The sequence below is a fragment of the Micrasema longulum genome, unplaced genomic scaffold (genome assembly GCF_059751315.1).
Source record: "Micrasema longulum isolate JH-2025_06_02 unplaced genomic scaffold, ASM5975131v1 h1tg000468l, whole genome shotgun sequence".
NCBI lineage: Eukaryota > Metazoa > Arthropoda > Insecta > Trichoptera > Brachycentridae > Micrasema > Micrasema longulum.
This window is the reverse complement of record NW_028277666.1, coordinates 299,239-316,476: the sequence shown is the minus strand read 5'-3', so window position 1 is coordinate 316,476 and position 17,238 is coordinate 299,239. Positions and strand designations below refer to the sequence as shown.

General features: G+C 34.6%; 1 protein-coding gene across 1 annotated transcript in view; it reads left to right on the top strand.

The window, feature by feature from the left end:
• Nucleotides 1-9,960: 9,960 nt before the first annotated feature.
• The window catches only part of LOC148281401 (uncharacterized), a 32,681-nt gene continuing 25,403 nt past the window's right edge, over nt 9,961-17,238 (top strand). Inside the window, exons 1-3 of the mRNA XM_088226750.1 lie at nt 9,961-13,594; nt 13,680-13,891; nt 14,358-14,565. Of these exons, the coding sequence (XP_088082876.1) occupies nt 10,132-13,594; nt 13,680-13,891; nt 14,358-14,565 (3,883 nt within the window). The 5' untranslated portion in view covers nt 9,961-10,131. The remainder of the gene's footprint in view (nt 13,595-13,679; nt 13,892-14,357; nt 14,566-17,238) is intronic.

Sequence of the window (17,238 nt, the reverse complement as noted above, 5' to 3'; positions counted from 1 at the left end):
CCATGATAGGTTTTTTTTTCGTTTCTTGTACATTTTTACCATGATGTGAAATGAACCTTACGCGGAATTAAAAGTTTTAGAAGCTTTGCAATATATAAACACAGTTAATACAATGTGCTTATTCACAGTTGGAATTTAGAATGCAAAACGGGGACATTTGTTTTGAATTATTGTAGGTTGTAGAAGCAATAGTAGTAGGTGCTCAGAATTATCATAAATTATACATTATATCAATAACAGTGAATAATTTATTCAAAAACATTACGATTTAAAATTAACATTTAAACATTTTGTGTAAAATTACTCAATTAATAAAAAATCAACGATTTATAATTATGTACATCAGTTTCACAACAAAGACGAAAGAATAAATAACATTTGTATATAAAAATGTGTTAAATAAAAATTTAATAAAAAGTTGTTATTATTATATTACTAGACGTAAGGATAGATAAGGCTGGCTGGATAAGGCTGTCATTAAAAAAAAAACGGAATTCCAAAATTTTATTCTGTCGAAAGATTAAATCATAATTGTCAAAAATCACACTCACGAAGGATGGGGCACTAAAAATACAATACTTAAACTCATTAAAATAGCATTATATGAACTCATTAGTTAACCCGAAATTTTTTTGGTAATAATCCTTAAGATAAAAATAACTTTATTTAATTTACTTTCATATAATTTCATATTTTTAATAATCTATCCTTACCTCTATTTTGTATGAATACATTGAACTCCTTAGTAAATATACCAGTCTCGAAGATGTCGCGAAAGCGATGAAACCGGTCACTGGATTTTCCAAATTTGTGGATTAAAGTATCACTCGTCTTTTATTTATTAATTAATTCTGTAGAAAGGCTTGAAAATGTATGAAGAGATGCGTGCATGTATAAAGAATGAAAAGAGTTTGAATTAATTTAAAAATAAATGTTTTGTTTACTGTAAAATTATGTAAATAGATACGTAAGTAAAGGAAGTGTAAATATTAGTTTATATACTATGAATGTAATATAAGCTAACTTAAGAAATAAATAAAAAAAAAAAAAAAGATTTCTCAACCGAGGTGATGGAATTATTGGGGAATCTGGAAATAAAGTAATTTTTTTAGTTAAAAAAAATTATATGCGTTCCAATAATTTATTCAAATATTTCAAAAGTATTATCACAAATTGGGACTAACGTTTGACGTATATAGAGCGAATTTTTCCAATTCAAACCATATAAATATCAATGTGTAAAAAACAAGTATTGATTATTTCCGGATTTAAAAACGAGCACGTACAAAACGGCTTGCAGTTGGCGTCTCGTCACTTTGACGTCACATGTCATGCCCGCCGGGTGCGCTTTTAACAAACAATGCGTACAAGTATAGTACGGTAACGTAATGCGTGTCGTTTTTTCCAAAGGGTGCGAAGCGTTTAGTTTTCAGGTAATTCAAAATAAGCGTATTTCGAACAGAACCGTTACCATCGTATCGTTTGGGCCATCCTTAACGATTTGTAAATAACTCACTATCAAAACATGGGAAACAGTTGGGGTAGAGTGGGGTTCGTACCTTGGACCTCTGATTCGCGACACTAGCCACGGGACCACGAACCAGTTTATTCACACCTGTCATTATCTGATTTAAGCCAATTGACAGGTCATAAGCCTTGTAAATGTCTGGGCCCCGATTACAATGGGAAGTTAACATTTATCTTAAATTTCATCTACAAAGTAAAATTAAGTTTTCTGTATAAAAAAGCAGAATATGAATACATTTTTTTCTTCTAAACATGTTAAATTATAGATTATCGACGAAGATACTTTAAATGTTAATGCAAATATACTCATTTTCTTACACAAATATCGGTTTTTCTCGATAGACAGTCGAAGATGACTCTGTTAACTTCCCATTGTAATCGAGGCCCTGGACTTCTAAATTTATTTCTCTAAAATATTTTCTTTTTATGTGATATAATATGCTAATTTTAGTAACTTCCTAAGGGGTGAAATCCAGCATTGTCTACAGACATTTGGACAAACTTAAAATATATTTTTATACAACGAAGATGTGTTAAATAAAATTAAAAATAATAATTGTCTAAATTTGTTGCAACAGGGAGGAAAACACCCTTGTGAAGGGAATATGGAAGTCTAGACATTAACAGGGCTATCTTCGGTGGAAGAAAGTCTACTAAATACAATTTTAATATACCTATGAGTATATATATATTTTGCCCTTGCATATAACAAAAGCTTGGTAACTAAACTGGATTTTTATAATTGTATTTATGTGGAAAACTGATTTGGCTTTATTTTATGTTTTTTTATAATGTTGTGTATATTTTTTTGTATTGCTGTTGTTTTTCTGAATAAACAAAATTAAATTAATTAAAATTAAAAACAAATAATTTGCAACTTAAAAAAAAGGGGAAATATAGTTAATTTGTTGAATATAAATATGTCCGTCTCGTGGTCTAATGGTCATTGCGTTTGCCTACCATGCAAGAAGTCTCAATGCCTCGATTATAAACGGTTTCTTCATCTGTATATATCGAGACGGTAAACTTAACTTCTGTACTATCTGTAGCTTACCTCGGTATGTTCTACCTGTCATATCGACATCATATGATCGAAACAAGCCAATGGAATGAGCGCAAACAATTAGTCCGCGTTCCTTACGTCATCAACATTTAAAATAGTTCTCATTTATAGTTTAAATAGGCTTCTGTAATAAAAAGTGCTCACTTCAAAGCGATTATAAACTCCAATAAATCCCAATTCAAGCTAAAAATGCTCGCCTGAACATGAATTTTGCATGACTTTTGGAAATCACCTAGACGGTAAGCTTAACGATCGTCTGTATGTTTTTACCGATCGACTGTATGACAAGATGTATGAATGTGAAGGAAGCTAGGAATGTATGCCAGGATAGACGTGTGTGGCGGTCCATTTTCTCTGCCTACCCCGACGGGGAAATGGCGTGATGGTAGTTGTAGTAGTTTATTAATTTATCTTCAACTATACTGTCAAGGCGAAGGTATGACGTCTTTATCTTCCCATCATAATCGAGGCCTTGGTCCGACATGGTTGACATTAGAGATGGGCATTTCGATTATTTAAAATGAGTAGCAGTATCAGAAACAGTTTTAAAACTTTTTCAGTTGTTTCAAGAGAGTAATACCCGTATGCCGAGACAAAACTTAAGGTGAGGAAAGTACATTCTAATTTCAAATGCAGAGAATAACCCGAAGGTGAAGACAATAGAATGTACTCTCCTCACCTTAGGGTTTGTCTCGGCATACGGGTAAAACTGTTTGAAATTGTTTGCCACCTATTCTTGACATAAACATTTATTAAAAAAAAAAAACTATGCAAGAAAATTTCATAGTCTCTGTCGAACTGGCCTAACAAACCTGTCGACGTAGGTAACTCTTAACTCTAAATTCAAGTGTAAAAAATATCGCACGACAAACTGGAAAATGATTTATTATTTTTTATTGGGTAAACAAACAGTATGTACAGAAATATTGTCAATTTCTTTGTATATTAGTGTAGGACACTCATACACACATCAAAAAAATTGTTTCCACTTAAGACAATAATTTAAATTATTTTAATCAATATATAATAAACGTAAAAGATAAGAAATGAGAAATATGTAAATTATAAAAAGATTAATTAAATACCTGCTTCGCTCAATATTTCTATGATTTGTAACATAAATTTACATACATTGTCATAAAAAATATCGGCCTCGGTAAATCTATTGTTATATTGCTCGCATATTCTAGGTATTGTAGATATTTTATTGATAATATAAAAAATACACAAAACTGTATTCTGCATTCGTCCGGATACATATTTTTTTTAAATACGCATAAAATAAAATCAAACCCATGATTTCAAATCAAAATGATCTCCATCACGTTCGTTCTTTTGAAATAGCGTGCGAGTGAACGAGACAGCAATACCAAAATATCTATATAAAAGATCCATTAATAGTTTCTACCCCGGCTAGACGCGACTGGTCCCGGATTGGGTCGACGACCGCTAGAGAGGGACGGACATATGCCCGGACGTGGGGCTGAGCGAGACGGAGATAGGGGTGAAGGGACAAAGATACAGATATTTAAGAGTGGGGGGAAAAGGGATGCTATAATTGAGGAAAAGGGATGAATATGGTTTTCATTTATTCATTCCCGCTTTCGCAGCTGATGGTTCATAGGGCACTGCATTGGTATTTTTTGTTACAATCAGTCTTCTGGACGTGCTAGTCCGTGTTATATGTACTTTATATAATTGGTACGCGTATTATTTATATTTTTATGTATTTCTTTTTTAATTATATATTGTACGATATTATTTATGTTTAAGTCACATGTATTCTTAGCACATATGTATACTTTATATTTGTAAAATAACGATTTTTAATTTATTGATTCTTCTGAGACACCTATTCTCAAAACTCAGTATTTTGCTGTTTTGGGCCCTATTAAGGTGCCATGATTCGCATCTGTAGAGGATAATAGGTGTTATGCAGGCGTTAAATAGGCGGCATTTGAACATATTGTTAAATTGTTAATTATTTCTTTCATAATAAAATATTGATAAAAAAAGTAAAAATTGACTTAATGTCCACACTATACTATGAAGAGAGGAAAGGGTAAAGAGGGAAGGAGAGAGTGACCAAAAACGAAAAATCTTAAATATTCAGGATGTGACATTTTATACGTGATAAAGTATTAGTTGTTAGCAAAAATTGTGTCCGTTTTATTTCAAAATTTCAAAATGATCACCAATAGTAAAACAAAACGGCACTTGAAACGTCATTTAAAAGAAAATTTTCTACTCTACAAGGTATTGTTTTTGCTTTTATGTTACATGTATTATTTTATTTAATTGCAACCTATCAAAATGAAAAGTTAAGTAGACGAAAGTGAGCATTTTCGACACCTCCTTTAGTTCGCGTTCAACCGAAGGAATAAAGCTTCTCGGTGTACGGTGAAGATGCTACATTTTTTTTATTTCTTTATTTATTATATACGCTCAGAGGGCTTTTTTATGACAGGTACAAAATAAAAATTCAAGGGTTTCTTGGTATAATGTAGGTCTAATAAACACATGCAATATGTAGGTCTAATAAATATATGCAATAGGTAGGTCTAATAAACATATGCAATATGTAGGTCTAATAAACATATGCAATATGTAGGTCTAATAAACATATGCAATATGTAGGTCTAATAAACATCTGCATTATGTAAGTCTAATAAACAAATAAATAAATAAACAGAAAGGACATTTTTATGAAAGAGGGAGAGAGGAGAGAGAGGAGAGAGGAGAGAGGAGAGAGGAGAGAGGAGAGAGGAGAGAGGAGAGAGGAGAGAGGAGAGAGGAGAGAGGAGAGAGGAGAGAGAGAGAGGAGAGAGGAGAGAGGAGAGAGGAGAGAGGAGAGAGGAGAGAGAGGAGAGAGGAGAGAGGAGAGAGGAGAGAGGAGAGAGGAGAGAGGAGAGAGGAGAGAGGAGAGAGGAGAGAGGAGAGAGGAGAGAGGAGAGAGGAGAGAGGAGAGAGGAGAGAGGAGAGAGGAGAGAGGAGAGGAGAGAGGAGAGAGGAGAGAGGAGAGAGGAGAGAGGAGAGAGGAGAGAGGAGAGAGGAGAGAGGAGGAGGAGAGAGGAGAGAGAGAGAGGAGAGAGGAGAGAGGAGAGAGGAGAGAGGAGAGAGGAGAGAGGAGAGAGGAGAGAGGAGAGAGGAGAGAGGAGAGAGGAGAGAGGAGAGAGGAGAGAGGAGAGAGGAGAGAGAGAGAGGAGAGAGGAGAGAGGAGAGAGGAGAGAGGAGAGAGGAGAGAGGAGAGAGGAGAGACAGGAAAGAGGATAAATAAAAGAAGAGAAAGGAGATGTTTATTTAGTCGTGATTTGAAGAGAGATACTGTAGTTAACATCTTTGATGGTGGATGGGAGATGATTCCACAGTCGAGCCGCATGGACACTGTATGAGTAAGAGAAGAAAGAGGAATTGTGGATTGGTATTAAGAGAGTGTCTTGAGAATAAGAACGAAGAGGTAAAAAATAAACTGATAAGCGTTTAGAACTAATAAACTGTAATTATTTACGGATTTGGTATTATTCAATAAAAAAATAATAAATAAATAATGGATGAATAAATGAATGAATAAATGAATTAATGTATGATGAATGAATGTATGAATAAATAACATGATAAAAATTAATAATTGAATTGATGCATAAATAGCGAATGAACTTACAAATGAATGAATGAATCGATCAATCAATGAAGTTAACTTTTAAAAAATATTATACATAAATGTATACTTAAATCAATACGATTTAACAATCCTGTCATATAGTGATTACTTGTATTTAATTCTGAAAAATAAAAAAGACGTGTTAATGGATTCGAAAATAGAGGAAGACCGAGAAAGACATGGCATGGCCAAATCAAAGAAATACTTAAATATGTCAAAAGTCGAATAATCGGCGCGTTTGCATGAGAACATTACTACTACTACTACTACTACTACCATCACGCCATTTCCCCGTAGGGGTAGGCAGAGAGAATGGACCGCCACACACGTCTATCCTGGCATACACTCCTAGCCTCTTCCACATTCATACATCTTGTCATACATGCTCTTCGGTTCTGTCTGCTTTTGACATGACCACACTTAAGATTTTGGTTTATCTGATCATGCCACGTCTTCCTTGGTCGTCCTCGTCTAACGTTGCCGTTCATTTTTGCCATATATACTTGTTTTACCATTCTCTCGTCGTCCATTCGTTCTACGTGACCAAACCATCTCAGAGACCCTTTCTTAATCTTATCAATTATACTTGACTCAGATTTACACTCTCGCCTGATTTCATCATTCGTAACCCTGTCATACATTGATTTCCCACACATTCGTCTAAGAGATCGCATTCCAACCGCGTTCACTCGGCTTTCATCCTTCCTCTGCCAGTTCCATGTTTCACTTCCATACATAAGTGTTGGGACTAAAACTCCGTTGTGCACTGCCAGTTTAGCTTCGATTGACATATTTTTATTAGAAATTACTGTGCTTAGTGCTCCGTTCATTTTGTTGCCCGCATTCACTCTTCTTTCATAATATGGATATGAACATAATATATGAATATAGAGGCATCAAGATCTTGATGCGAAGACAGAGTGATATGGTGTTTTATCCTCTCTGCCGAACCTGATGGGAAACGGCGTGATTGTGCGTATTAATTTTTGTATTACCAAAAAATATTTATTTATCCGCTTTGGGAGTTGGCCTCGTGATGTGGTGGTCTGATTCCCGAAATGGTTGAAAGAAAGTGTTTTTTTAAAAGGTGTCTTTATACTGGAATAATTCATAGAACCCAGACTGGCATCTGAAGCGTAAAACTGATCACCTTACTTTCGTGTATCAAAAATGATCAAGATACGCTGCAATTGGCGAACCAATGCAGTGCCCTATGAAAAATTAGGTGCGGAAAGGAAATGATGATGATGACTTTGGGAGTAACGGGTTTAGGTTCAATTTCTTAATGCTTTTCGAACACACTTTAAATTGAATAAATTAGTAAAAAAATCTAAACGTTACTGATTTTTTAACGTTAATAAATCAATTAATTGAAACGCTTGTGATGTGTGCAAGACGAACAGATCCAATGGTAGAAGATGTAAATAGACTGGTACTTCGCATTGTTAGACGCTCTTTTATTGCTCTATTTATCGCTGGATGTGGTCACCACACGCTGTTTCTAAAACACATGATAAGTCAATGATTGTTTGTTTTAAGTATAATTGGCGGCCTCCGTGGTGTAGTGGTCAAGAAGCTTGACTCACAGACGGAAGGTTCCGGGTTCGATTCCCGGTGAGAACACAAAAATTAAAAAATTTGATTTTTCTCAAGCCTGGGTGTTCTGTGATGTAATTCACCACTGTAATTGGGCCTCCTGGCCTGTTGTGGTGCAAAAAAAAAAAAAAAAATAAAAAATAAAATAATTAATTAACCAGAATCCGAAACGAATGTCTCGAACAAGTAGAAGAATTTGTGCATCTAGGAAGCACGTTTTTAAGAGATGGAAGAGTAGAAAAAGATGTTGAAAGGAGAGTGAATGCGGGCAACAAAATGAACGGAGCACTAAGCAGAGTAATTAATTGCTAATAAGAATATGTCAACATTTATGTATGGAAGTGAAACATGAAACTGGCAGAGGAAGGATGAAAGCCGAGTGAACGCGGTTGAAATGCGATCTCTTAGACGAATGTGTGGGAAATCAATGTATGACAAAGTTACGAATGGTGACATCAGGCGAGAGTGTAAATCTGAGTTAAGTATGATTGATAAGATCAAGGAAGGGTCTCTGAGATAGTTTGGTCACGTAGAACGAATGGACAACGAAAGAATGGTAAAACAAGTATATGTGGCGAAAATGAACGGTAACGTGAGACGAGAACGACCAAGGAAGACGTGGCATGATCAGATAAACCAAAATCTGAAGTCTGGTCATGTCAAAAGCAGACAGAACCAATGGGCATGTATGACAAGATGTATGAATGTGGAAGAAGCTAGGAATGTGTGCCAGGATAGACGTGTGTGGTGGTTTATTCTCTCTGCCTACCCCTACTAGGAAATGGTGTGATGGTAGTAGTAGTAGTAGTACTAGTTACCAGAATCCTGGACGAATGTTTTTGACTCATTTATGGAAGATTAAAAAATGGGGTTCGAACCGTCAGTAGGGTTGCAGTGAGTCACATCTTGCTGGAGGGTGTGATTCTATAAAATGCTGCGAATGCCCAATTACATTCCACCGGCAACACTACTGACTAGTTCAACTCGTTAGCGTCCACGTCGCGAACCCCAGCCAATGGGATCACACTCATAACGGTGCGGTGTGATCACAGCAGATAACGAAAGGATGAAAGGCGAGTTTCTGGTCCTTCTAACAACTTACCTTCATGAAACATATGATCGAATAACGCTGCATTTGGTTTACCAATATAGTGCCCTATGCACCACTGGGTGCAGAAAGGGTGATGATGATGATTATTTATTGTTATACATATAAAACATAAATATTATAAATTAGCACAATACGTGTACAATAGTGTAAGAAAAAGTTTAGTATAAATGGTAATTATTGCGTTGTAAAAAATTTAAGATAATTTTAAAAAAATAAACCGTAACCATATTTCGGCTGCGGTTCTAGTTTCGGCCGAAACCTAAAGATCCCTTCAAAACGTCCGAAATTAGCGTTTTTATTGTTAAATCTTTCGAGCTCGTTAAAATAAGTGTTAAATAAAAGACATACATTTAATGAGTAAATTGGTATATTTTTAGCGCTTTTTGGTACGTTGTTATGTTATACATATAACTTATACGAGTATGTAACAGTTCTTTAATCTACGCTATGGAAACGTTTGTTAATCAATTAATTATAAAGCAATTAGAAAAATATAAAAATGGAAGATCTTAGAAGTAATAATTTTAGTTAACAAATGCCAAAATTATTCGAGTTTTTATTTTTAATTTTAGTCAATGGCAATACAATAACTTATTAGTTTAATGGAGAATCCAATTTCTCTAATTGCGCTAATTTTTAACCGAGTACACCCAAATGTAATCCGACACATCTCGCCCGCTGGTTTCGGCTGAGCTGAAATTTTGACCGAAATCGAAACCGAAACTTCAGTTGGTCACTATAATATATATTATACATGTAAGGACGAGTGTATTGACTTTAGGCAATTTCTTCCTACCTACCCAAATCGTTTGATTTGAAACAATACACAGTAAATGTGAACATTTTGTATAATACAATCATTCGTTTACTCAATAGGTAAAATTACCAGTAATAATTAATTATAATTTAATTATCTTAATGAATCGTAATTCTTAATAACAAATGAATAAATGGTCTATCTTGTTACCACTGTCCCTCGGATTGCGTTTTGGCATTGTTCCAAACTGCGACTGTCAATGGTCCGCCTATAAATTTTAATCTACTCGTCAAGGAATAGGTTGCCAAAAACGGTTTAGTTATCTCAGTGCACTAAGGGTAAGCCGACGGTGTGCATCTCTAGTAGAGTGAAGGAAGTGTTGATCAGTTCGAGTTTAGTGAATTTTTTTTTTCAAAATGAGCAAGAAGGCGAAACACCATAAGCCGAAAGGACCGAAATCCCCACCTCAAGCACCAAAAGAAGTTTCCATACAAGAAGTATCTCAGATTTCAACTCCAGATCCAAAACCGGAGCCTTCGAAACCCGTGGATGTTCAAGCCACAACCAGCCAAGTTGATGTTAAGTCTGTAGAAAAAGCGATCTCCTCCTCGGTGCCTCAAACATCCACGGATATCCCCGCAGTTGTCCCGACTCCCGTAAAACCAAGGAGGAATAGAGGTAACAGAAAAAAGAAAAACGCCGAGGGAAACACACAAGATGAACCCGAAGATGATTCTAAAGAAGATTCAAAAATATCGGCTGAAACTATTACTGAAGAAAAAACTAAAACTAAAACGGCAACTGGTGAATCTCAAACGCCTGAAAGTGGAGAAACGAAAGAAAGTATTCCGAAACCCGAACAAAGCAAAAAATCTTCAAAGGGAAAGAAAGGAGTAGCCAAGAATGAAGAAAATTTAGGGAAAAATATTGAAGAATCTTCAAAAAAAGCAGAAATTGAAGAAACTAAAACAATCGAAAAAAAATGTGACGCTGAAACGCAAATAGACAAAAAAGAAAAAACAAAAACTACTTTGCCAAAAGAAAAATGTGAGTTTATTGACGACAAAACTAAATCAGATGAACTAATATGTAAACAAGAAAGCGCTTTAGATGGAAAATCAGAAAAAAATAAAAAAGGGAAAAACAAAAAGAAAGATGCGCACGAAAAAGTTGAATGTGTTCAAACAGAGGAAAATATTGTTTCTGAAAGTGTAGCAAAATGTGAACAATTAGTACAAGCAACAAACGTTATAGAAGTTTTATCAGAATCATCACCTGAAAAAAAAGTGTACTCAAAAGATTCAGTAGTTACTGGGCTGAAAACGGAAGAAAAATCTGAAAACAAAAATAAAAATAAGGACAAACAAGGATCAAATAAAGATAAATCTATCGATCCTCTAGATTTGATCAAAATTAAAACCGAAAAAGATGAATCCACCGGGAAAGATGTTTTAAAAGTAAAAATTACACCAGCTGTTACTGACGCAAATGTCGTCGATGATATGTTTCCTTCTCTCGCAACTTCGATAGAAGAGACTCTTCAGAAATTAATAGTTTGTGAATCTGATATGATTCTTGCTGAACAATTATATTCCGGTGAAAAATCTTCCAGCCCTGATCAAACCAGCAAAACATTAACAGAAAATTTGGATGAGTTTCATCGTGATAAATTCTCTGAACCGTCACTTATTTCAAAAGATAAAGATAAAGGAAAAGATAAACACAAAAAATCAAAGAAGTTTGATAAAATTACTGAAAACAAACCCGATGAAGCAATTAAGAAATTAACTGAAATACCTGAAGAGAAAAAAAGTGAATTCATTGCATGCGGTATGACATCATTTAAAGAAATGCGTCCTGAAAGTCATTTAACAGAAAAACTATTTCATTCGCCTACCATAGAAGGCCTAGATAAAATTGATCAATGCCGATTGGACATCAATCCAAAAGGTTTACCACCTCAAATTTCAACTACAGACAAATCGACGTCTCCAAGTTGTGTTCCTAAAAAAGAGAATTCACCTGGAGTGCGAGAACAACTATTTGGATCTTCGATAATTAAAGAAAGTAAAAAATCAAATGAAAGTCATGGCACGATTAATTTATGTACTCTAGGATTTAAACCAATAGACGTAAGACGGTCACCATCTCCATCATTACTTTCAATTTCACCGAGTTCTAAAAGCCCGAGGGTATCTCCAACAATTAAAGAGCAATTATTTCATTCAACTATTCCAGACGTTGAAGGGCCTCCATTAGACCAAAATATTCTTCAAAGTAAGTCACCAACATCAAATACATTAGAAGTGTGCCCAATTTTAACATTGAACGTGACTGGAAAACTGTCACCAGAAAAATCTCCCGTAGGACAATTTACAACTAGTTCTGAAATTAAACTTATACCAACATCAAAATCACCTTCAGATTTGAAAAGAGAATCCTCTCCGACAAGTTCCATTAAAGAACAATTACTGTGTCGAACTGCATCTGAAGATAAACCCGGAACTGTTGGTCAAGTAACAACAGAAGGAGTTAAAATAAGCCCTATAACCGACGATCTTATAAATGCGCTTCTTTCTAATACTCCACCATCATTTCTAGAGAGTGGTAAATCACAAAAATGTGAAAAGTCATCTAAAGAATTTGGAGATATATGTATTATACAACCAACCCCCGTTGAAAATAAATCACCCGGAGATGAAATTATTAAGGAAAAAGATTTATGTACAGGTTCTTTAAATTTGCATATCACCAAAGACGAATCGTTGAAAAATGTAGAAAAGACCGAAAAAAACAAAAATAAGCACAAACAAAAACATCATGATAAAGACGTTAAAACAGAACCACAGAAACACGAACCTCAAATTAAAGATGTTGAAATAAAAGAGAATATAGTTATCAAAGAAGAAGAAACAATATCACCCAAAATGTGTATTGAGGAATGCTTCACAGCTGAAGGTGAAAATGTTAGTACTGCAGTTGATATTCGAACAGGTTCACCAGCAGGTATTCCAAAGGCTGCTAAGAGAGCAAAGGATAAAAAAAATAAAAACAAAGGCCAACATGAATCAACCGAAAGTGAAAGTATTACCAATGAGACTATTTCAACAACTACTGTTCAAGAATGTAAACTACCTGGTGAAAAAATTGAAGATGATTTAAAATCAAGCAAAACTGATTGTATTCCTGATCAGCCACAAAAAAAAGAATTCAAGGAAATTGTTTTTCAAGATGCAAAACAAGACAAAACAAATCAATCAACTCTTGATCCCGCAGCCACCACTTTCGAGTTTCTTAAACTTCCTGAGGATCGTGCAGATAAAACAGAAAATCAGGAAGTTAGTAAAGAAGGTAATAAACCTCGGCCAAAATCTCCAGTTAATCAGTCAAAAAACTTGTATGGTCCATCAAACACTCCTGCGAAATCTAGTAAATATGATTACAAAAAAGAGAAAAATAAAGACCCGCAAACCGAGATTGTTGACAATGCCTGTTCAATTATACAAGATGACAAAATAAAAGATTTGTCCCATGAGGCAAAAATAACTGGCGGAGCAATGAAGAAGAATAAGACAAAACCAGAGGTGAAGCCATTAAAAGATACCCAGAAAGTACGCCCTAAATCTGAAATACTATCAGCTGGGTCAAGCAACGCAGGTTTAAGCGAAGACTTAGACGAAGAATTTGTTTATAAATACAGTTTTCGAACTGTTTTCATAGCCAATGCGTGTCATGTTTGCAAATCACAACTGAAAGACGATCGTATCGTTTGCAGGTTTTGTCATTTAGTCAGCTATTGTACAGAAAACCACCGAGATGATGATTGGTCCCAGCATCAAACTCTTTGCTACGCAATCTGCACACTGTCTCACGTAAAAGGTAATAATTTGTGATAAATCTGAAATGCTTATTTCAAAACTTGATTGAACTCTAACTGACAAACCCAATATGCTTTATTTTTCAGCATCAGAACACATTTACAGTGATGCTAAGTCACTCACCGGACAAGATTATCGTCTCCTCAGGATGCAGGCTATAGTTTCCTGTGAAAAGATATTGAAGAGAAAGCTATGCCCCTGGGAACAAGAAGTCTTGCTGTATCCCAGGATATGCTCCGAGGCTTCTTGCAGGGAGTGGAAGAGTATAAATCTCAAAGATTGCGACCAGTGCGGACAGGTACTTATAAAGTTTGATTATTTTTTTATTTTTTTACTTGTTTCTTAACAGAACACAGAATAATTAAACCAACTACTGTTTCGTTAAAAAGCATGTCAAAATAAATTTTAAAAAGAAGTTATAGTACCAAAAACATATTTTATACTTTTATTTTATATTTCCAACAATTCGTTTGATAATTTTTAAGTAAAACGAAACAGCTATCATGAAAATATATCATTTTAGTGTGATGAATGGCCTTAATACTTATGTTTTCATTATTTTCCCAACTGTTTAAATTTTGAGGCCACGTGTAAAAAATGTAAATAAAAGTGTTAAAATGATAAAGCGGAGTTTGAAACCCAGACATCTGATCCGTGCGTGCACGGCACAACCCGGTAATTTCTACTTTTTTTTCAAAAGCGGATAGTGAAATAAAAGAAATATTTTGTTTCTACAAATTTTAACCTGATTCAATTTGTTCCAGGTATCTTTCTGCATCAAGAATCTAAGCCACCTTCCACAAGACCACTCATCCTGGTGCCAGTCGTATCGTCTTTACCATCGTCTAGTTTCCCATCAGCTTCACCAGGGTCGGATAGAGCCTGACCTTCCAACGAAGGTCTTCAGTGAGAATATGCAGCTTCCAGAAATATGCACAGATCTTTTCGACAACCTTTATGGAAGTATTAAAGGTAAGAAATAATAGCTTTTTAGTAATAGTCTGTAAAGCTAGGGTTTCCTAGGACAGCGGTGCCCGTATCTTAACGGCCGTAGTGAACGGTGATGCGGTGGACAGCCGTCGTAGTGGTGACTAGAGAGTGGTTTTATTTTTTAACGGTGTTATCAACACCATTTTTATAGGAAACCACTCTCTAGTCACCATTACGACGGCTGTCAACCGCATTAATGTTCACTACGGCCGTTAAAATACGGGCACCGCTGTCCTAGGAAACCCAAGCTTAAGTCTTATTTAAACATTAGAAATGATTTTTCAGCAAGTTCTACTTTACTGTCACAAAAAAATGACAGAGTGCAATTTAAAATATAGGAACTCAATTTAAAACCCACGTTTAACTAAAATAAAATTTATTTCATAGAAATAAAAGAAAAAATAAATAATTAAAATTGAAAACAAAGGGAACAATTAAAACAAACCTATAAAAATACAGTCGACGGATAACATAAAATTAAAACGGTATATATAAATTAATGAATAATATTACAATACGAAGTGGAATGGGTTATTTTTATATTATCATATTATTTAGTGTTAAAATAAATCAAAGGAGCCCCCTTGAAATTAAAACAATAATACATTACAAAGCACATTTGAGTTTTTTTTTTTTTTCAATAAATTTTTCATTGAGATTCAAACTAAGTCAATCGCTATTATTATAATTCGTATATTCGTCGCTACGATTTGTTATAGTTTTGTAAATTTGAATTCACTAGTTCTCTTCGGATAATTGTCCCAATTGGTGAGTTGGCTTCCCGGAAACGGACAATCTATCACAACACTTTATCATTGGTTGATTCAGAAGGATGCGTAACGTCATTTAAAGTACTGCATTTCAATGAATTTTTCATACATTTTAGAGAAACTTTACCGTGAATTAAAGCTCTAATTTTTACCGCGTGTAAGGAAACATATTTTGTATCTGATTTCCGGTAGCATTGAACTTCCTCATTGAGCAAATACGGATGTTAAAACATGGGCAGAATGGTGAATGTTACAGTGTGTAATGCAATAGACACCACTAATATAATGTTTTCACTGTTAATATTTTATTTATTAACTATACTACTTTAAAAAAATAAAAAACATGTTTTTTTCATAGTTGTATTTTTTTATATATTTTAGTCAGAATGTAAGAAAGTGCTAGTGGCAATAAGTTCGCCATTTATCCGTAAATATTTTTGTTTTATTTAAGAATAAATATTTATTTATCACTTGTATATATACACATTGATACATTTTGTCATAGATGCCCTTTGGTTCTGCCGGCTTTTGACATGTCCAGACTTAAGATTTTGGTTTATCTGATCATGCCACGTCTTCCTTGGTCGTCCTCGTCTCACGTTACCGTTCATTTTCACCCTATTTACATGTTTTACCATTCTTTCATCGTCCATTCGTTCTACATGACCAAACCATCTCAGAGACCCTGTCTTAATCTTATCAATCATACTTGACTCAGATTTACACTTTTTAGATTTTATAATATTGTCTTCTCTGAAATGTTAATCATAATTTTAAATCAATTTTAACAAAATGTATTATTCAACCTTTAAAAGCCAGTCACTCTTCTTCTTCCTGTGTCTTGCCAGGTCTTTCAAACCTTGGCTATCTTAAGTAGGCACTCTAGACTGGGCACCCACTTCCGAATATTGCTGATGCTATAGCTCATATTTTTCACCTCTGAAGCCTATGTCTTTATCAACTCTAGCTCTCCGAAGAAAGTTTGTCTTTTTAATTATTTTTATTTTCTGATTGAGCAAATTGAAGTGTGTACAATTGTAGGCACATAAAACAAACGTTTTATGAGACAAAACAAATTTCATTACTAGTTATGGCCAAGGTGACGACTTAAATCGTAGCCAAGTGTAGAAATATTCTAAATCGGAGCATTGCCATAAATCAGACGTTTATAAAAAATGATGCTTTTGGTTTTCGACATTTAAAAAAAAAAAGTACCTCAGATAAAGTCCATGACGTAAACTTTAATTTTGGACATGTTACTAGTGCGAAGAATAAGGTGCCCAATGGAAAGATTAAGATGATACCGGGAAGTAAACACCCCAAATACTACACAATGAGTTGGACATATCATCAATCAATATAATCATTTAGTGTTTATGCTTGAGAACAGACATTAACAGAGTATTTAAATTCAATATAACATAATATTTATGGTGTTAAATTGGGACAACATATCAGACCAGAAACCATAGAGCATGGCTCGATGAAAGAATAATACTTCAAGAGCATTTGCCTCTTAAACATAGTTTCACTCATGTAAAAGATGTCGATTTCCAAAGCGATCATGTTCAGCTGCTTGTTTGCTCTTCCAATCGACATAACCAGTGGCAGATTTGTTCTGAAAGCTAAGAGGTATCTGTACTGAAGCTATCGTAGATATCCACCAGGAACAGAAAAATTGATACTCTCCAAAATGATAACTCTATAATGAGATGCCCGAAAGTATGAAAAATGAATGAAAACTTATTGATTAAAAAAAAATTGTTATGTTTATTGTAATAATGAGGGAATGTCTCGTTTCATGTGGATTCCATAGCACTGATTCACTCTCAAGTCTGATCTGGACCTACGAGTTGAACAGAATTTTTAGCGCACTGGGATTCTC